This window comes from Perca flavescens, chromosome 8 (assembly GCF_004354835.1).
Source record: "Perca flavescens isolate YP-PL-M2 chromosome 8, PFLA_1.0, whole genome shotgun sequence".
NCBI lineage: Eukaryota > Metazoa > Chordata > Actinopteri > Perciformes > Percidae > Perca > Perca flavescens.
Genome location: NC_041338.1, coordinates 32,555,806 through 32,578,214, shown reverse-complemented (window position 1 = coordinate 32,578,214; position 22,409 = coordinate 32,555,806). Strand labels below are relative to the sequence as shown.

Here is a 22,409-nt window from a genome sequence, read left to right as displayed (position 1 = left end):
ATAGCAGAACTGTTCTCTAAGATGTGTTCTCTTCATTTATTTGCACTGTTTTGTTCTGATTTTTTTTAAATGCCTGTTGTGCATTCTAAATGCAACAAACAAATTGCCATATGGAGCACTGAGATTCTTTGGCATTATTATAATTTGTTCTTTTATGTCAATAAAGCAACTGAAAAATATGTATTGGTTTTCTTTGCTTGCTGGCTGATGCAGTTCCCTGGCTGGATTTCTTTCAAACAACAACATAAATGATGTGCGGGAGGCTGCAAAGGCTGACACAATCTGTCAAATAACCTTTGATATGTAATTATTTTCCAAAACCACAGAGAATAAAAGTAAATAAAGAAAACAAAATGGGACAACGGAAAATAAATACAAAGATTGAATGACGTTCCCTTTCCCTACCCCAGGCTTAATCTAGCTCGGCTCAACAAGCCACTATGTAAACACAGATATCTGCTTCAGCTAGTGTATTCCCCACACACACACACACACACACACACACACACACACACACACACACACACACACACACACACACACACACACACACACACACACACACACACACACACACACACACACACACACACACACACACACACACACACACACACACACACACACACACACACACACACACACACACACACACACACACACACACACAGCAGGCCTTCGGCCACGCGCTGAGCAAACCGTCCACTTCATGAATATCAATACAAGATGTACAGGGCCACCTGCTGTACTCAATACAAAGGCCATTTGCAAAAGAAAATATCAGAAACACAGCTACCATACAGTTCCTGACTACACAACGTGTGTCATCAACAAACCAAATGAAGCAACATCCCATTACTTACCCTCCATACCACTGAAACATCCGCTAGAGCCTCACACACATACCGTAGGCCTGTTCTCCTTTTAAGTAAAAAATATCTCTGGCTGTCCACGTACATTCAGCATTCTAAGCAGCAGCTAGCAGTCTTTCATTGGGAACATTTATAAGTGTGTGTGTGTGTGTGTGTGTGTGTGTGTGTGTTTGTTTTTTGATTGGCTGCTCTCTGTGAGTGACAGCAAGCCTACGCAATTGTAAACCAGCTTTGTCCGGTTTTCCCTTTAGTAACTCAGCAGAGTAAATACAGGAGGGGGGGAGGCGGGTCTGTAGATAGGAGTTGAATCAAGCCAATCAATAACATGGATTTTAATGAAGGGGAGAGGTAACCATGACAACCTCTAAATGACCCTACAGCAGAATGGATGAAGGAGCGTCCTCAGTGCAGATTTGCAGATAGTCGAGGCTCAGTCCTTCAGTCCTGAGATTATTGTAATGGAAATAGTTGGTATTCATCTAGAAAGCCTTCAATTCCATTCTGTTTTGTTAAGCAACAGATTTTTGGACACTTGTATTTTCTCCTAGCATCAGCCCGTTATCACTCCAGACTTCCAGATGGCCACTGATGAGCTTTAATGGAATAAATGGGGGTTAAGTGCCGTGCTCTAGAGCCCCTCAGCAGCAGTTGTTAGGGGAGGGTGAAATATTATAATTTTCTTTCACCGGACACAGGGTTTCCCTCTCGATCCAATGATTAGATCCAGTGACCTTCTGGTCACAAGGCCTTTTCCTTCCTTCTTTCCTTTCTCTTTCTTTCTTTCTTTCTTTCTTTCTTTCTTTCTTTAGCTCGCTGAGTTACTAGAGAAGAAGGATGGAAGAGAGCCTGGGGAAATTAAATGGCTGACAAGGTTAGCTACAGTTCTATGTTGGCGTTTGAACATGATGATGATAAATGCAGTGATTTCCTTTATGGGTTGCCACTGAACTGATTCAATTATCACTGTGCTTCCTTGAAGATGCACAAAGAAGCTCAAGAAAACTAAATAGTAAGTAGGGCTGCACAATATGTTTTATTTTTTTATCGTCATCGCGATATAAACTAGCGCAATAAACATATTGCGAAAGGCTGCGACATATTTCAAAAGACAAGAAAATATCAGCAGAAAACTGCATTTTAAAATGTAATTGTCATTCTTTTTTTAGTGGTGCCGGTTACATTCAATTGAGTGTTCAATTTGTTCAATAAAAGAATGTTGAAAATTATTTCCTTTCATTTGTTTTAAATTCAACAAGCGATTTATTGTATTTTAGCAGAATAGTGAAAGCAGCTAAAATGCAGAACTAGAGAACACTTTAACAGGTTTCGTTTTTTATCGCAAGTAATATCGTTATCATGATATTAACACCGTTATCACATATTTTCCTCAAATCTAGCAGCCCTAATAGCGAGGCTGGTCATTACTAGGCTGTCAAATGTGAGATTATGCCAACATGTGCCAGCGAAGAGTGTTAAATCCAGGCGTTTCCACTTAGAACTGCACTGGAAATCAAACAGGCGGTCGTTCAGCTTCTACAACAACGGCTGAACGGCAGCGCTTAGAGAGCACCAACATGATGACAGATTGAAAAGAACAGTAAAACAAATTATGGCCGGTCTCAGACCTATAATTTGAATACAATCACGCAACTGAGAAATTAGACGTTTTCTTTGTTTCATCGGGGAGGAAAAGGCTTCCAAATCACAAGTTGTCCTTTTGTAGCAACTCCAGAGAGCACCAACATGATGACAGATTGAAAAGAACAGTAAAACTCCCTCTCACTCATGTCAAAAATTATGGCTAAAATTGGTTGTCCAAGGGAGGGTCCAACTTCTCTGACTAATCGACAACACTCCACTGGACTCTGTTGGTTTATGTAAAAAATAAATTTATTTATTTAAGTAGGGAATATTATCATCCAGACAAAGATAGCTACCAGGCATGAATATATTGCAAGCACTCTTGTGTTTATAAATGCCAATACCAATGTTCTGATGGTGCCAAAAAAAAACATGTCGCAATATTCACAATTTCAACATTTTCTATGTTTTAAATTATTAACAGAATGACCTACCAAACAATTACCGAAAACAAATGGTTTTAAAAGGATCCAAGCCTCTGATTTAATTTTAAAACTCATGAGCAAGAGCAGACAGCCTGAGCAAGGTCTGTCCCAAAAAATAATTTATTTATTTAAGTATGCTCAAAGATAGCAATATATATTGCAAGTGGGGGGCTGCTTGGACCGCAACAGAATGACCTCACCTCCCTGGTTATCATTAAAACTCAAGCGTCTGAGCTCTGTTACTGTTGGCACGGGCTGTGGACCGCTGAAGTTATGGATGGCAGCGGCAAATGGCCTGGGAGCTGGTCCTGTTTGCTGAGTAGTTTCACAACCAGCCTTAGATCCATATATGGAGATTTTGAATGCCAGTAAAATGACTTTAGATGATGTAAAATGTTTCCAGACTTTTCTGTTGAATAGTTGAGATCTTGTCTAAACACCCTGTGGTTTACTTAATCCTACTGCACTGGGCTGTTGGAACAAATTCCAAAAGTCAAATATAATTTGAATAGTAAAAAAATCAATAGGTTGGCTAACGTTAGCTAATCTCCCTCTTTTCATGTCTGATGAACAATAAGTTACGGGAGTGAGAAACACAAGGCACTGTGAGCTATTACGTACCGGGTAAAGTTAGTACAGGGGCGAGTGACAGGCTGCAGCTGGAAATCGGCAGAAGGATGGGAAATAGTTTCAACATGACTTTAAAATCGACATCCAACAATCCAAAATGCTTAGGTTATCAATAGTTAGCTCGTTCTGGTTTCCTAACTGCGTCGCGAGTTATAAGAGCTTAGCTGGGAGCTTCATGGAGACAGCTAAAGTGCTCATATTATGCTCATTATTACCAGAACAGGTTTACATAGTTTAATTTTCAAAAAACACCATATTTTGTTGTACTGCACATTGCTGCAGCTCCTCTTTTCACCCTGTGTGTTGAGCTCTCTGTTTTAGCTACAGAGTGAGGCATTGCACTTCTGTTCCATCTTTGTTGGGAGTCGCACATGCGTCGCATAGGTGTTTTGGGCTTTTCTGACTTTATTTGATAGGACAGCTAAGTGAGAAAGGGGAGAGAGAGGGGGAAGACATGCAGGAAATCGTCACAGGTCAGATTCAAACCCTGGACCTCTGCGTCGAGGCATAAACTTCTCAGTATATGTGCGCCTGCTCTACCAACTGAGCAGACCCGGCCACATATGAGCACTTTAATGTTTGTTGCCCTACAGCTGTCAGAGTTAGCTTCAACTTCATATATTACCTTCTAACAGCTGTATTCTCAGTAATGTGACAATCAATCTTACTTCGTTTCGGCTGTGCTTTCTAACCTGATGTCATTGTGCTAACCGAGCAACATTAGCCGTTACAACAGTTGTGTACGTGGTGGAATATAATGTTAACAGAGAGCGGCGTGCCAGTCCGCTTCAAGGCCAGGCTGATGTTGGAAGTCCCTCTAGTGGACAGAACGTGTAACAACAACCACATGCTTATAGTGGCATTGACAATGCACAAGCCTGAGTAGCATAGCACATATTTATAACAGGCTGGATTTGAGCATTTAATATTTGAATATTTTGTGTCCGTTAATTTAGTTATCCATGTAGTAATTTTTTATATTTGTGGATAAATCATATTAGTACAAGTATTACATTATATTGATGCAAATGGAAATGTATGCCTCGGATAATTCAAAATGAAACAATGTTTTAACAATTTTTTATTTTGGCATTAAATACAAAATTGTGCATAAGAAATACGTTAGCGGTGTGAATCTTCACTGATCTCCCGATTTGATTACAATTATCATGTCGATGCATCAAATACATTTTTCTATTAAAGCCATATAGGATATTTATTCATAGATTTTCAAGCTTCAAAAACAAAACATTCTGCAGTGCTCTAATGGTAAATAAATTGGATACATAAAACTACAGCACTGAGCAAAGGGCACTTCCTGAATGTGCAAAACATAACAGAACGTGTAAACAGAAATGTTGTTAGGCCTACATTAAATTGTAAACAGAAATAATTGATTATGGCCCGGACGATTATCGATGCAGTATTATCCATGTCCACGATTCGATGCATCGATTATTTGATTAATTTCAACCCCCTTACAATACGTTGGCGAAAACTTTCTTTAGTATGGGTGCCATCAATCAGAATGAAACTAATCCCAGCAGTGGTGGTGACTGATGTTTCCAGAGTTTTAAGGCCGGAGGTCATGATCCGTGAGAATACGTCAGTGTCTCTTTCATGGGATATAAGATAAAAGTCCTTACTGACAATATTTTATCTAAAATAAGACTCCTTTTTTGGCTCGGTCAAGTTACAGCCACTATGAGCTCAAGAGACAAAAATAGCAAAAGTCAGCAGTTACCACAGAAACCTGATCACTCTGCCGTTTTGCTGTTCTTACAGGGGTTACCATAGCAACAGAGACAACTGATTGCCATCAGAGTGCTGTTTGGCTTTCATCAAATGGCCGTTTTCAGTAAGCACCTTATTCTGCTCATGGGCACAGACAGGGCAACAAACAAACACACACTCAGCAAGACAGTTCAAAGCCCATTAGTGCTTTATCCCTCCATTGAAAGATGTGATCTTGTTAGGCAACAGGCAGAATAATACCCCAGCTTAAAAAAAAAACATAATGGCCACTGATGAAATAGCAATTGTACAAAGTTGGAGACATATGAGCGATATAAGGTATGGCCTACAGCAAACCTCCCACAATCAAACATACCTCCATTTGACAATTGCATTTCCCTGCACTCATCCGTCCACAATCTATCAGTAATCTTAAACAGAAACAGCCTGGTTAGTGTAGTGTTTAGGTTTCCACCAGAGTATGTGGACAAGCGTCACTATATTTTAGGCTGGGGGAACAGGGACACCCAAGAAGACTTTCAAAGTCCTCATCGAGTTTGAAATTCCACTTCATCACACAGGTAACAGTGCATATTACAGATTATTTAGGGTCCAAACTGTGAATATGCTCACACCAGATGATTCCACATTCACAATGATGTAACTGATATAATCCTTCTGATGTCAGGAATACATAAAGTCATGTAAACCAGCAGAGATCAACATTAATAACGTGCATGTCAATGATTATGGATTAATATAGAATTAATATGAAAAAAAGAATATACAGTTCTGATTGATTATGTGTATATAATAGGGCTAGAGCAGAGATTTGCAGTAGATTTTAAAGCAGAGCTTAAGGTGAACCTAAAAGCTGACATTTATTGTGGACCCCCATCGTTATCCCTGCATTATATTCAACTTTAATACAGCTTAATATTAGCTCACCTTACTGCAAATTTGTATTTCCCTGGCTTTTGATAGTCTTTGCTCTTTAATTTCCTGTAATCCTTCTACTGTTGGCGCCCTAATAAAAAGGTATAAAAATGCCCATAAATACTTGCAGTGGATCAGACAATATGTGAGCAAATGAATGTGGTTCAGACTGATTCTATAAATTCATCACATTAACTCATATTTTCTTAAACCTCACTCACAATTTCCCCAAGAGACAGGAGTTAGACAGTCAGAAACAGGCGAGGGTGTAGGAAGGCGACCAAGGAAATCAAAGGGCTAAGGTTCAAACCATTGTCTTTGCAAGTATCCACCATGCTGAACTGCTGCTGCAAAAGACACAGACACTCTAAAACTGGCCATGCAGGGGCACCCTGGTAGCTCACCTGGTAGAGCGTGCGCCCCACGTACCAAGGCTCAGTCCTTACCACAGCGACCATGGGTTCAATTCTGACCCGTGGCCCTTTGCTTCATGTCATCCCCCTCTCCCTCCCACTTTCCTGTCTTAATCACTCCTACCAAATAAAGCCACAAACTATTACATTAAAAGGTCCCATTTCACTTTGAGTTCCCCCAGCCTGCCTATGGTCCCCCAGTGGCTAGAAATGGTGATAGGTGTAAACCGATCCCTAGGTATCCCGCTCTGCCTTTGAGAAAATGAAAGCTCAGATGGGCCGATCTGGAATCTTCTCCTTATGAGGTCATAAGGAGTAAGGTTACCTCTCCTTTCTCTGCTTTGCCCACCCAGAGAATTTGGCCCACCCATGAGAGAGAGAGAGAGACATCATGGCTTTAAAACAGGCAAAGTGGCAGTTGGTCAAGGCCACACCCCCACCCTCCTCTCTCCTCCTCAATAGCTACAGACACAGAAATGGCACATCCTCAGGAAAGCTCATTGTGGGACTGGCACTAGTGGCTGTAATTCTGTACCAAGGCTGAATTTTGGGGAAAGAGACTTCAGATACAGTATTAGGGGGCCACTGAGGCCTATATAAAAGCATCCGCAGAGCAACATGTCATGGGACCTTTAATAAATGCACTGGAGGTCTTCTTTCATTCATTCATTCATGTGTAGTGCTTGCTGACGTGTACTGCTTACAATTAGGGCTGGATCTGAATATTTGAATTTGTTCAGCCCTGCTACAATGCATGCTCCCTGCAAAATAAATATCCAAAGAGTGCATATACTACAATTTGTGGTAACAAAATCAACACAGGAACAAACTACAAGCTATATTTTTGTTCCAACAGCACCGGGCCAGCATAGGATAGTTCACAAACCCCAACGCACTCCCCCTCACCACCCAGCTAAGCACCTAGGAACGTATTAAACTTATAGTAATACGAACAAGGAATGGTACCGTAGGTCACTGGTGGCCCCTTCAGCTCCCGTCAATGATAATAAGTTCTCTGTTCCTCTAAGACTATTTGACATCAGATAATCAATAGCCCCAAGGCTGCAGAACTAATGGGCTCAGGCACATTTCATTTAACTACAAGTCACTGGTTTGAATCCAACCTGAGGTTTTCACTTCCGCTCTCTCTCACTTTCTGTCACTGTGAAGTGTGTACTAATGATAAACTTGAAATTACTTTAAAAGAAAAAATCAATACCACTTCCGGCAGGAATCAAAATCTCATACAACCCAGAAAACTAGTAACTAGTAAACTAAAGTACTGACCTCCATTTTGGTAAAGTGTAGACTTATTGTGCATCTACTGAATCATAAATTCCTTCCTCATAACATCCTCTAACACAGTGGTTCTCAAACTTTTATCAATAATGTACCCCTTTTGAATTGTTTCTTTAAGGCAAGTACCCCCTGACCAGGGCTAATCATTTTCAGTAGAAAAAAAAGTGTATATAAACAGGAACAGTACAGCGCCAGTCAGCTATAGATTTACTAAACAGCCTTGTAACTGAAAAAAACATTTAAATGCTAATGAGAAAAAGAGACAAAAACTGTAAAAAAAAAAGAAAAAAAGAAAAGAAGACAAAAACTTGGAAAAAGATGGTAGAAGGAAGGAAGTAAGGCAAGAATAGGTCAAAATAATATCAAAAACTTCAAAAACAGTGACATAAGAAGAAAAAAGTATAGTAAGTATAGGAAGAAAGGCAAGATTAAGTCCAAAGAAGGGGACACAAATGTGACATTTATGGTAGAAAAAAAAAAAATTCTACATAAAGAGGAACAACTACAGTGGGGGAAATAAGTATTTGACCCCTTGCTGATTTTGCAGGTTTGCCCACTTACAAAGAATGCAAAAATCTACAATTTTAATCATATGTACATTCTAACAGTGAAAGACAGAATCCCAAAGAAAATTCCAGAAAATCACATCATATGAATTTATTAAAATTGATAACCATCTGATGAGGAAAAACAAGTATTTGACCCCCTGGACAAACAGCAAGTATTCTGGCTCCTACAAGCCAGTTAGTCTTTCTTTAAGACACAGCCCCAATCCGAACCAATTATCTACATCAAATATACCTGCCTCACCTCGTTACCTGTATAAAAGACACCTGTGAACACCCAAACAACCAGCATCCAACATCACTACCATGGGCAAGACCAAAGAGCTTTCTACGGACATCAGGGACAAGATTGTTGATCTGCACAAGGCTGGGATGGGCTACAAGAGAATCAGAAAGCAACTTGGAGAGAAAAGATCAACTGTCGGTGCAGTTATCAGGAAATGGAAGAAGCACCACACCACCGCCAACCTCCCTCGGTCTGGGCCTCCACACAAGATCTTGCCTCGTGGGGTGTCCCTGATCATCCGAACGGTGAGGAATCATCCCAAAACCACAAGGGGGGAACTGATGAATCAACTGAAGGCAGCTGGGACCACAGTTACAAAAAGAAACGGTTGGTAACACACTACGCCGTCATGGATTGAAATCCTGCAGCGCACGCAAGGTCCCCCTGCTCAAGAAGAAACATGTACAGGCCCGCATGAAGTTCGCCATTCACCACCTGGACGACTCAGAAGAGGCCTGGAAGAAGGTGATGTGGTCAGATGAGACCAAAATAGAACTTTTTGGCCTCAACTCAACTCGTCGTGTTTGGAGGGCAAAGAACACCGAGTACAACCCAAAGAACACCATCCCCACCGTCAAGCATGGGGGTGGCAACATCATGCTTTGGGGGTGCTTTTCAGCCAAGGGGACGGGACAACTCCATCGTATTGAGGGGAGGATGGACGGGGCCATGTATCGTGGAATTCTGGACCGACATCTCCTTCCCTCAGTGAGAGAGCTGAAGATGGGTCGAGGATGGGTGTTTCAGCACGACAACGACCCTAAGCACACCGCCAAAGCAACAAAAGAGTGGCTGAAGAAGAAGCACATCAAGGTTCTGGAGTGGCCTAGCCAGTCTCCAGACCTGAATCCGATTGAAAATCTTTGGAGGGAGCTTAAAATTGAGTTGCCAGGCGACAACCTCGGAACCTGAATGATTTGGAGGCTGTCTGCAGGGAGGTGGGCCAACATCCCTGCCGAAATGTGCACAAACCTTGTCACCAACTATAAAAACCGTTTGACATCTGTGCTGGCCAATAATGGCTTTTCTACAAAATATTATCATGGTGTTTGTCCAGGGGGTCAAATACTTGTTTTTCCTCATCAGATGGTTATCAATTTTAATAAATTCATATGATGTGATTTTCTGGAATTTTCTTTGGGATTCTGTCTTTCACTGTTAGAATGTACATATGATTAAAATTGTAGATTTTTGCATTCTTTGTAAGTGGGCAAACCTGCAAAATCAGCAAGGGGTCAAATACTTATTTCCCCCACTGTATTAAACATTTTGTTAAATATCTCACGTACCCCCTGCAGTCCTCCAAAGTACCCCTAGGGGTACACGTACCCCCATTTGAGAAACTGCTTAACACACAGGCCAAAGGAGAGTCGACAAGATAGAATGCAGTCGTCATTTACCCACACGTGTTAGATTGGTTTGTTGAAATATGAGATGGGGGCAGAGAGGGGACAGCTGATGAGGTCAAATGTCTAGAAATGTGTGTGTGACAAGGTAATTGCATTTAGTCAGTAGTTTGTTCTGTGGATGATGTTTCTGCTCACATTGGAGTCAGTATGGTGCGTTATTGGACTTCTGCATCAATTGCCACGCATTGTTTTTAAGTAAGGTTCAATTCTGTTAAAATCGTTAAAAAAACAACACAAGGAGGGGTCGGTTGATTGAGGATAATAAGTAGATATATAAGGCTATATGTAGCTGAAGTGTAGATTAAACTGTCCTACGTGTACTGTAGAATACATTATTATAACTTGATATAACAAGAGTAAACCAATAGGATTTGCATTTGTTTTATCTTCCGCTGTACTGAAGTGGATAAACACGTTGGAAGTGATTTTTTCTGGCTTTTCGCTTCCTCCACCATCTGCCAGAACGAGAAAGGGGAGAACAGAGTCCTCGCTGTTTGGTGCCAGAAAGCAATTCGGCTCATTTCCCACCAAACCTGAACACTGAATCGCAATGTCAAACGCAGCACAGAGGTTGATAGAGGCAGACATTATTTCCTCGACCATTCACAGTAATTAATGTTAATGTCTAAAATTAATGTAGTGATGGCTTATTTCAGGACACTATGACACAAGCAAATATATAAAGACCTTTACATTTTAGCTGTTTAGATGATTCTATTAGGCTATCGAAAGCTCTGCTAGAGTGAGGCTGAGCAGTAGTTGGGAACTCCCACCAAGGATGTGAGCGCTTGCCAGATTTTTGTTACTCTCCATCTGGATATACCTGAGACCAGAGTTGGCTTATTAAATACATAAATCTGACACCGCTGAGGTACGCGTCACGTGGGCTTCGCCACTGCCACGCCACTTAAGGAGACTAGTGGCAGGTCCTAAGTGTACTGATTCCAATGGGAGAAGTAAACGTGAACAAAGATTATGAGCGATCCTTACGCCCCAAAGTCACCAAAATAAATATTGGACCCATTCTTCACAAGCCACATATGGCTAACGTCAGCTAACGTTCGTGAACGCCCTTACAAAACTAACGTTCGTAATGCTAAATATGACTTTTAGCTGTATGAATATCTAACGTTAGCAAAGGCACATATTAATAAATTAAACAAATATAACTTAACTATCCACACAAGATTCACTACACAGAAGTGTGTACCGTTTCATAGCATTGGGACAGCGTGTAATGCTCCATCTTTAGTAATAGAGTACCTTTGACTTGGACCATCGCAAGGGAAGAGCACACGAAAACAAAACAGATAAGGTAAGTTAGAAGATTGCAGGAGATAAGCAGCTCATACGAAAAATGTTATACATTTCAAGAATAATCTTTAAAAGGTGAACTATTATGGTTTTCCATATTTTCTGTCACATCTATAATGTTTTAATGTTGGATTTTTATGGTCAACGTGGCCAGAGCTTCAAATAATGAGGTAAACGTATTTCAGAAAAATCCCCGTGAGCTAAAACATTCGATTTCAGACTGTTCTGAATGCTGAAGAAACAGTTTTTCTACTCTCGGCTCGGTGTCACGCAGCACCGAGCCGGCCTTCCATGATTGGTCATCTGCTCCAGCCAGGCATGACTGGAGTGATTTGGGTTTTTTTAAGCTCCTGCGGTGTTAATATTGTTGCATGTAGCTGCATGCTAACGCCAGTGAAATACGTAATCTTGGGTGCCAATGATGTTCATTTCTCCCCAATTTCGCCAAAAGAGTTTTTTTGTGATTGTTGCGGGCAAAAATTATGCGGCACATCTTCTTAAAAAATTTGATGGAATATGCTATATGATATTTATGCAATTTAATGCAATGAAATTGCGGGAACTTGCAAAAATTGCGGTTTGATGAAAAAGAGAAGAAAAAAAGTGATTTCCCCCAACACGTTGCTTTTCGATGATGTTCACATCGCGTAATTACGTCACTTCATAACGTTCCCATGGCAACAGGGGAAAATGGCTGCTCTTGGGTGAAGTAAACGCAACATTTTTCAACTTTCTGCTAAGATATGTGTGACTTTTTTGCAACGAAAATACGGGGATTATGAAACCATGCAAGCCCCTCATATTTTGCACGGAAATCGCGGCGTATTTGAAAAAATGCGTCCCCCGCATAAATATGCAGACTTTGGCTGATTATGCATTGAATTATGCGATCGCATAATCACGTTTTTCTGGAGGGACTGTGTTGCAACATGTCTGGTTGGGTAGTAATTTGTTCAGAAGCCTTTATCTGTGATTTTTGGCGGTAGAAAGTGCTGCTATATTCTATTACTGCCCACTGCTAAATATAGTAGATGTGTGCTAACGCCAGGGAAATCTGTAATCTTGGCTGCCAATGTTGTTAATTTCTCCCAATTTCGGGTCACACTGCTATTGAATTAATATTGAATTACATGTCCGGTTGTGTCATATTTATAAACCTTTATTGGTGTTTTTAACGGTACAAAATCCTGCTGTATACTCCATTGAAGCCAGACACCGACAACAACAACAGGAGCTAGATGTGGACTGCTGGCCAATCAGAGCAGACTGGGCTTTTTCGAGAGGGGGGCTCAAAGAGACAGGCGCTCCAACAGAGCGTCTCACACAGAGTGTGAATTCAGGTGCAGCAGCCATAGGCAGCATGAGAAAAAGTGTGCTTTTTTAAAACAACAAAGCTAATACAAACACATTTGGATGAACCTGAAAATGCTATAATAGATCACCTTTAAGATGGGTTCCAATTTGAGGGACAATTTCACCGTCTCAAACTAAACAAAAATCCGAAATGTGTCCAAGTTCATTTCCTGTTGCAGTGTTTGCTGATGCAGTGTGTGCTTCTTGGAAATAAACTGGGACCCAAGCTGTTTCCTAGCAAAGCAATTCCAATGAAATAGTCTATAAAAGCAGCTCCACTTACCTCTGAGTGTTTCAACAAATGACGGTGAGATTACAACCTAAACCTACTCAGCTGAACGGGCATTATGCTTTTGCCCGAGTCTGTGTCTTTTGCAAGAGAAATCTCAAAAAAGCTATAAATTAATTTGCACAAAGCGGAGTGGAAAGAAGAAACTAAAAAATAAACACACTATGGTGAGATCCATTTGAAACAAGCTACTGCGGGATTGACTCTGTTTCACATAGTAGTGTACTGTACCTGTGATGTGTACTGTATTTACTCTACTTTAATCGTGTGGTTGAGTATATTGTTGTGGTCACACAGAAAGCACCACAACCAGCAAGTAAGTTAACTATGGAGCGGAGTAATCATGACAACAAGCTGTAAGTTGTAAAAAGTTGTTAATAGCTTGTGACCATTTACCATGGACAGGAAACTACAGCTATGATTTTCTAGCATACCTGTTAGTGCTGGGTGGTATACCAGTTTAAACCGTATACCAGTATTAATTTCCCATAAGATATGAATTTTTCATATACCGTAATACCAGCATGTTGCTGCAGAGAGCGCTACTGCAGAAGTAAACAGCAAGGGACCCCTGTTAACTGCGTACGGTACCGTTCCCGCATGGTAGTAACTTTATAACACAACAATTAATAACGTTCAACCAACTCTCTTTAACAGGATAAAACACAATAGCACACAACAATTTGTAACACTAATAATTGTACATTTACTGTACAAATTTACACCGCCAAACGGCATGCTGGGTAACATTATCGCTGCTAGCTAGCCAGGTAGTATAACTAGCTTTGCCAGACCTTCCTCCACAGCGCTGCGAAGGAGGGTCTGGCTAGTCCACACAGCATTCCTGGATGGGAGAAAAATGTGCTCTGGTTTATTGGCATTTTTTTAAACCAATCACAATCGTCTTGGCCAGCGCTAAGCCCCGGGCAGAGCCACGGTGCCTCTGCAAAACAGCCTCGGTAAGGAACTTGTTTTGGTGGAATATTTGTACGTTCAGAAGTTGTTTTAGTCGTGCAACAGAAAACTCAGATTGGACAGAGATGTCTGGATTTACCCTTCAGAGATCTGAGGAGCAGTTAACCATAGTCCTCATAAATCCACCGGAGTTTAAAATTCAAAGAAAGCCTAAGGTAACGGACATCGGGCTGAAAAGAGGGAGATCAGGCGGAATTTCCGGCGGCAACGGAGCAATCCCGGAAGTGGAACGTTTCTTTAGAGGATAAAGACCAGAGATACAGCTGAACAACGTGTGCCCAAGAGAGGAGCCGTCTGCTGTTCCCAAGTTTTTTGTTTTAAAAAAATCTGACATAATTTAGCCACTGTTGTTGCCGGTTGCGCTAACGTTACTGGTCATGCTAACGTTAAGACCCTTCGCCTCAAGCATGCAGCGGAGCAACATTATGAACGCAATAACAATCCACCTCCGGTCCCGCTATAGAACGCCGAGAAAGATGGGTTCAGAGCAATGATTAAAACACTGGATTTACAGTAAGATGTCTTGCCTCGCCGTAATTCTTCCACCAAACTACTAACGTTATTCAAACAACACCGAAGCAAGCTGACAGCAGAGCTACGTTCGGTCGCTCACTTTTCTACAACAACATAACGTTACCTGTGGTCAAAGTAGTGTTTAGACAACTATCTTAAGTTACAACTAGGGCTGGGCGATATATCAATATAAAAAATATATCGATATATTTTGAAATGAGATATGGAATTAGACCATATCGCATATATCGATATATTTCAAATTTGATCCTTGCTCCAACCAAGCTGCTGACTCCTTTTGGATTGGCCTCTTTTATTTTTATATGCTTTTTATTTAAGATTTTTTTTTATTTAAATGTGCACCTTATGGAGCTTTGATTTCAAAAATGGTACTCTTGTTGTTATACAGTATTTATGTTTAGATTTTGTTATTTGTTTAACAGCTGAGCATTTAATCATGAACCAGGTGAAGAAACCTGTTTTATTATTTATTCATTTGATTTTGCAACTGTTCACTGAAAAAGCCGGTTTCTATGAAACTACTTGTGACATGTCATATTTGGCTTTGACTTTGACGGAACATTTGCTCTCACTTTGCGGATTAAATCGGGATATATATCGTATATCGATATTCAGCCAAAATATATCGGGATATGACTTTTGGTCCATATCGCCCAGCCTTGGTTACAACTATTTTGTTTTGAAAAGAAAGCAATGTTAAAGTTGTTGGTAGGTACAGTATGTGTATTTATTTGAGTTTATATTACTACTTTGCAGTTTGCACAATAAAAATAGTTTAGATTATGTAACTGTTTCGTGCATTCACCTTCATATAACGTTATTGTATAATGTTGTGGAGCCAAGCAAACCATTTAGTAATCAAAGCTTTTAGTAAACATGATGACATTGAAATGTTTTTAAATGGTGTGTACTCCTGACAGTAGAATAAGCCATTATAAACCTACACAGTCAAGCAAAAGAAAGAAAATACCGAGATATATCAATTTTTGGTCATATCGCCCAGCACTTATACCTGTATCAAACTACACATGTGACAAAATGGAGAAACTTACAGCCATATGCCAACATGGGAGAGCAGTTTACCAGCAGCAGGGTGGCCGATACAAACCGCCAAATAACCGATTTCATCTTTGCTACAGCTGATGTGCCCATTAACAACTATACGTCTATAAACTTCACATCTTTGAAAAAAATTCTTCATGAACACATAGGTAGAAATTACTGTACAACTCGTAGGTGAAACATAAAGAGAATGGGCTCTACTCTTCCACTTAAAGTATTTTAGATCTTTAGGAGAAAATTGCATGAATTAATGAATGAATTAAAAGCTACTTTATTATCATTCCAATCTTTTATTATGGTATTCCATCTTCTTCTATATCTAATATTAAGTGTGGCTAAAACAGATGTTTTAAACATCTAAGCAAATTTAAGCATTAACAGAAATTTGGGAGAGCTCGCCCCACACACTTCCCGTCTAATTTGGTATAATTTACTCTTTACTTTGATTACTTAAGAGACACAACTTATAACATAAAGTAATCCTCATATCAAAAGTAAGGATCTTTCCAAAAGTTGGCATTATAATGTCTACTTGATAATCTTTCAAACGGACCAAGAAAGCTAAAAAAAACCCTGAGGACAAACTGACATAGTGAAAGCATTATGTTTGACCCTCAAATGACCTCAGATTTTGGCCAGAATTCAGAACCTCAGACCTCAAGGACAAGACAACCTCAGCCAGGTTTTGGTGAAATGAAAGATGGGATGTGTACCAGACTGCCCTTACATGAATACTCCACGGTGTCATCCAATTAGCTGTACATTTCATAAACAAAGATTACTGCCCAGAGGCGAAGTGGCGCATGACAGCTTTCCATCACTGGACCAGCCAGGATGCTAACACACCACAGTCTGGGATGCAGCCGGTACGCATGCTAGCTCTGGTCTGATGTCAAAAGACAAGTTACTTTTGGCTCTGACTCTGCAGCCATGAAATAATTAATTAGATCAGCTTGGACTTCCTTGAAGCATTGAGCAGCGGGAGGACTGAGGCATCATTGATTAAAGTTAAGGTTTTTTCTTGGGAGGGTGGGGTAGAGGGGGAGAAAGTGATTTGCCTGGAGACGTCGGCCCACCTACAGATCAACACTGACTCTTCTGGGGGAGGATAGGAGCTGCACATTGCCCAAAGACCCACATGTGTGCACACATACATACATAACAGCAGTATGCTATGTTAGCTTCAGTAGCATCCTTGGATGGAAAATGCTACGCTTACACCTTACAGCAATCTGACCGAGCTGGAGAAAGAAGACAGGGGAGGCTGATGCTTCTGGAAACAATGCAACTCAGGCGAAAAGCGTCCATCTTCTGACATGCTTGCTCACTCACACACACACACACACACACACGCACACGCACACGCACACGCACACGCACACGCACACGCACACGCACACGCACAAAGATACGCTTAAACAACAGCATTCAACCAGCACGCCATTACACTCAAGAGGACTGAAATACATACAGACTGCATAGGAGATTGCATATACACCCGCCGACACACAGCACGGCTAAAAGTGAGGCGGTAAGCTCAGCGTGACCAGCTAGCTTGTAGTGCCGACCCTCCGTGCTAAAATGGTAGGTCCTAGATTTCTCCCCATGCAACCTGCCACCAGCAACCATGGAGGCTAAACAGGAAGAAGAGAGGAGGAGGGATGCAGGAATAGAAGAAACCTAGCCATTTCCTTGTCCTCCTTTCCCTCTGATGAAACACACATAGACATAAAAAGATACATAAACATGGACAAACACAGAGGAGGCGGGAGGCTGTTGGTGGTACTTACATGAGGACTCTGTGCCGAACATGGCTGGGCCGGGAGCTGTGATGGAGAGAGAGGAGGAGGAGGAGGAGGAGGAAAGAGAGGAGAAAGAAAGGGGAGGGTGAGAGAGCGAGAGAGAGGGGGGGATGGGGGGGGGGGGGAGGTTGATGAGCAGGCAGCTACACAGCGGGGGTCATCAAAGCAACACAATGCAGCCAGCCGGCCGTCGCTGCCTCCCAGACGGCCAGATGCCCCAACGCCGCTATCCGCTGCGGCTTTAAAAGCCCTCCTCCACACGCTCGGTTAGTCCGGCCGCGAAAAAACAAAGAGGACTTGTGGAAAAATTCAAATAATGAATCGATGAATGTAAAAGTAAAATGAAGCAGAAATCCTTCACAGCCAAGGCAAGCTGTGGTCAAATCCAGACACGGAGATGTGGTTGTGGCTAGCTATCGCATTTCTCCTCTTTCTGCAGTCTATATTATCCTCCTCATCCTCTCCATCACTCTCTCACTTCTCATTCCACTGTAGTATTAGTATTTACTGACGGAGAGAGAAGGGGGAGAGAGAGAGAAGGGGAGGGAGAGAGAGAGAGAGAGAGAGAGAGGCTTTTCCTGGGAAGAGGGGAGAAAGAAGAGGTGCTGAAAAACTAAAAATGTGGTGAAGAGCTTCTGCCACTGCCGCTCCGCTATATGACAATAGCTATGCAAACAGAGTGACGTCAGAAGAGAGGGGGAGAGGGAGAGCTGTAAAAAGACTGACTACTGCTGCCAGATGGAGAGGGAGAGAGAGAGAGAGAGAGAGAGAGACACAGAGAGAGAGAGAGAGGCAAGAAGGGAGACGGGGAAAGAAACGAGGAGAAACAGGAGAAAAAGGGAGAGGAAGATAGAAAATGGGGAGTGCAAGAGTAGAGAAGGAGAGGATGGAAGGACAGCAGCAAAGAGGTGAATACAGGAAGGAGGGCAAGAAAACTGGAAAGATGTGAGAAAGGGGAATGGATGGTAAGGGAAGAAACAAGGAGGTGAAAACAGAGGGGGTAAATAAGAGGGAATGAATGAAAAAGAGAAAGAAGGAGGGCATAACGGAAAAGAGAGGGGGGGCAGATAAAGACATACAGAGGGGGAGGAGGTAGGCAGCTGGGGCTGAGGGACACTGGAGAAGAAGAGTGGGAAGCAGGCCAATCAAAATGGTTTGTCTACTTTGGAGCAAAAAAAAAAAGAAGAAGAAAAAAAGCCCAGCGAGATACAACGGGACACACACACACACACACACACACACACACACACACACACACACACACGAAGGAGCAACGAGGGGGGCAGGGGGCTGCAGTCTGTCAGTTCGACAATTTGAAATTGAAGTATGAAGCAGAGCACTGGAGACTGCTGTGCCTTTACCTGCTGTTAAAACACACACACACACACACACACACACACACACACACACACACACACACACACACACACACACACACACACACACACACACACACACACACACACGGGAGCCAAGCAACAAACATTTCTGTTGCTATTTACAACACCATCAATCAAACCTGCATAAACATAACGTGTATAACCCTTTATAAAAAGAAGAAGACCAACTAACATATGTGATATTATATCATGTCACATCCATGCTCTGCTATACGTTTTTAATTTCAATTCAACAATAATACAGGCATTTATTAGATAAGAGAACGTGGCGTTTTCTATGTCTTTGCACACCAGAAACGTGTCTTGACGCGGCGCTGCTGCTGCTAGCCTCGTCTGTACACGTGTATGTTTCCCATAAACATAAAGATATACTGATCGCATTACAGCAAAGACAAACGTCGGCAGTACTGACGCCAAAATAGGCTATAGAATATTTCGTTCTGTATTGACAGGTGCAATATTTGAAAATCAATAATTATTTTTTAAATGAGATTTATATCTGCATTTATGTTCAAACATCAAAATGTCATTTATTAAATGTGTTGGTGTCAAAATGACATACAAACATCTTGTCCTATTCTATGTAGCCTGGAAATGCTTCCAACACGCTTGCGTGTCGCGTTAAAAATAGGCGTCGGTCCTATTTCTAGCATGCATAAGATTTCGGTGTGGCGCGAGCCGCGCGCGACACGCAGGCAGCATGCAAGCTCTAACGCCGGCTACACACTGCCTGCGAGGCGTGAGCGTGGCGTTTCTGTTGCGTGTCGGCTGCGTGGATTTTTCTACGTCTTTACACACCAGAAACGTGTCTGACGCGCTGCTGCTAGCCTTGTCTGGAGACATGTAGGTTTCCCATTGATAAAATAAAATACCATGTTAAACATAAATATATACTAATTTGATTACAGCAAATACAACGTCGGCAGTATTGATGGCAAAATAGAAATATTCTGTAATAGCTACAGAATATTTCCTTCTGTATTGACAGGTGCAATATTAGAAAATCGATTTTTTTTTTTTTTTTTTTTTTTAATTACATTTATATCAAAACGCAGAGACTTTCAAACATCAACATGTCATTTATTAAATGTATTCGTGTCTAAATGACATATAAAAATCTTCTCGTATTCTATTTAGCCTGGAAACGCTTCCAACGCGCTTGCGTTTCGCGTGAAAAATAGTTGTCGGTTCTATTTCTAACATGCACGCGTTTTCGCAATAGATACGTGCGTCTCACGCAGGCGGTGTGTAAGCTCTAACCTGTTGACATGGGAGCCGCCACGCAGCAGACACGCTGACGCCACGCAGCCAGTGTGTAACCGGCCTAAGAGTGAACAAGCATACACGGTTTACATCAACTGGTAGTAAAACACTCATGGTGCCGTCGTTCACCTCTTTAAGTCTCGCAGTGTAGACCGACGTCACTCCACAGCGCTGTGGAGAGACACCGCGTATCTATTCTGGGATTGGGGGAAAAATGCTCTGGTTTGTTCGGTATTCTTTAAACCAATCACCACCATCCTAAGCCCCTGATGAAGCAAAATAGACAGCGAGATAGCGGACAGGGACGGACATCCGGAGCGATATTTCATCCTAGCACTTTACATGCTAGCCTAATAATGATGAAACTACTATGTAGGGCTTTTTTTTCTCTCGATTAATCTCATTATTTTCTTGATTAATCGTTCAGTCTATAAAAAAGGTTAAATAATAGTTAAACAATAGCATTCACAATTTCCCAAATGCCATCGTAATGTCTTCAATTTGCTTGTTTTTTTTATTCTGACTAGCAGTCTAAAAATCATAAGATATTCAATTTATTGTCACATAATGACGACGACAAACAGCAAATCGTTACATTTGAGAAGCTGGAACCAGAGAATGTTTGGCATTTTTGCTTTAAAAAAAAAAAATTGACTAAAGCGTATCAAATTAGTTTATTTATTTAGTGTGTATCGAATGATCCACACTAATAATCGAATAATCATCGCAGCTATATTACTGCACACAAATCACGGCATGTAGCATGGCCGCCACATTCAAGACATCTGAATCCTTTTCAGAGCTCTAAATCTAAATGACTAAAAGTTTTTGCAGCCTCGTTCAGGATGCATGGACGCCCTGATGTGCGTGTTAGTGAACATGCTGTGAGCGATAACTCTCATTATTGATGCATACTGTAAAACTTGGATGAAGACTGGAGTATGGAGCCTTTTAATGTAGTAAAGTGCACGCATAACCCAGTAACTGTGCGGCAGTGGCCTGCTTTGAGCGTATGAATGGGTACAGTGGCGAGTCTTTCCAACAGCCGGACGTCCTTGTGGCCCCCCACTGAGAACGGGGTGAACCCAGCTAGCATGTGGATTACTCGGCTGCTGAATAGAGGAGCGTGTTCTTTTGTGTCTCATACCCGGCCGCCCTCCTCCTCCTCCTTCTCCTCCTCCTCGTCTCCCCACATCTTTGTCATTCAAGCACCACCAAGAGACCCCTTCTCTACTCGTGCTACACTGCAAAAAATGTTCGTCCGACAGAATATTTCTAAATGTATAAATTATAGATGTCTTATCTCTCATATAATCTCATATTTTTAAACTGCCGCTGAAAACGGGCAAATCTCAACAAAGCTAATTGCTTACGTAAGCATCTCAAAACCTGTACCTTTGTCACGCCCATGGGTGTATTAAGAGAACAGTCACGCCCCAACATTTACATAGGCTACACAACTGACCTGAGATCAGGTAGTCTTCTGAATCTAGGTCAGGCAGATCTCTGCTATTCCATTACAAAATTCACTTCTGAAACTTTTTTATGCGAGAGATCAACTATGTAAAGCTCAAATATGGGCTGCTTTACTAAAATGGATGGCTAATTGCAAATTTTGTCCGACCGTGTGTCGGAGTTCAGCGGCCGGTGCTGCCTGGGTTGCTACATCGCCGCTCTGCCTGTCCTCCGTCACAGACCCCGGCCTGCTGTGACCTCAATTAAGCTCGGCCGGCGGCCCGGTACTCAATACCCGCGCAAACTTACCCTTTTCTGGGTGACTGGAACTACCACACGCCACTGCCCTGACAGAGCTCCAGGGCCTGCAGCTCGCTGTTCTCCCTCCCCTCTTCCTGCTACTGGCTGGCCGGTGAGTGACTGAGAGCGCGGTAAGCGAGCTTGTTACGCCCGCAATCTCTTACCAGGTTCCAGTTAATCTTATAATGGATATGTGTGTTGAGTTATTTAAACAAACAATCAGGGAAATAAACGCCTCTTGTCCGCGAGTCTCATTGATAGAGCCCGCGGTGAGCTGGAGTCTGTCAATGAGAACTAGCTAGCATCCTCCAAGCAAGACCTCTGACATTCACAAAAATGCATTCAATTGTTAGCTAAGCTTTGTAAGACCTTGGGGAACCTGTAATATACATGCTTTATAAGACATTGGGGTAGATGTTATACAAGTGGCGCGACGAAATTCAAACCGTAA

The 22,409-nt window shown here is 41.8% G+C and overlaps 1 protein-coding gene across 6 annotated transcripts in view; it reads right to left on the bottom strand.

Annotated features, from left to right (window-relative positions):
• LOC114560572 (suppressor of tumorigenicity 7 protein homolog) overlaps positions 1–22,409 on the bottom strand; it is a 66,500-nt gene that overhangs the window by 29,083 nt on the left and 15,008 nt on the right. For 5 of the 6 annotated variants that reach the window (XM_028586033.1, XM_028586035.1, XM_028586037.1 and 2 more), the window contains exon 2: positions 17,529–17,564. The exons of the other annotated variant lie outside the window; for it this stretch is intronic. In XM_028586033.1, coding sequence (XP_028441834.1) covers positions 17,529–17,550 — 22 coding nt within the window. In that variant the 5' untranslated portion in view covers positions 17,551–17,564. The remainder of the gene's footprint in view (positions 1–17,528; positions 17,565–22,409) is intronic. 6 annotated transcript variants of the gene reach the window in all.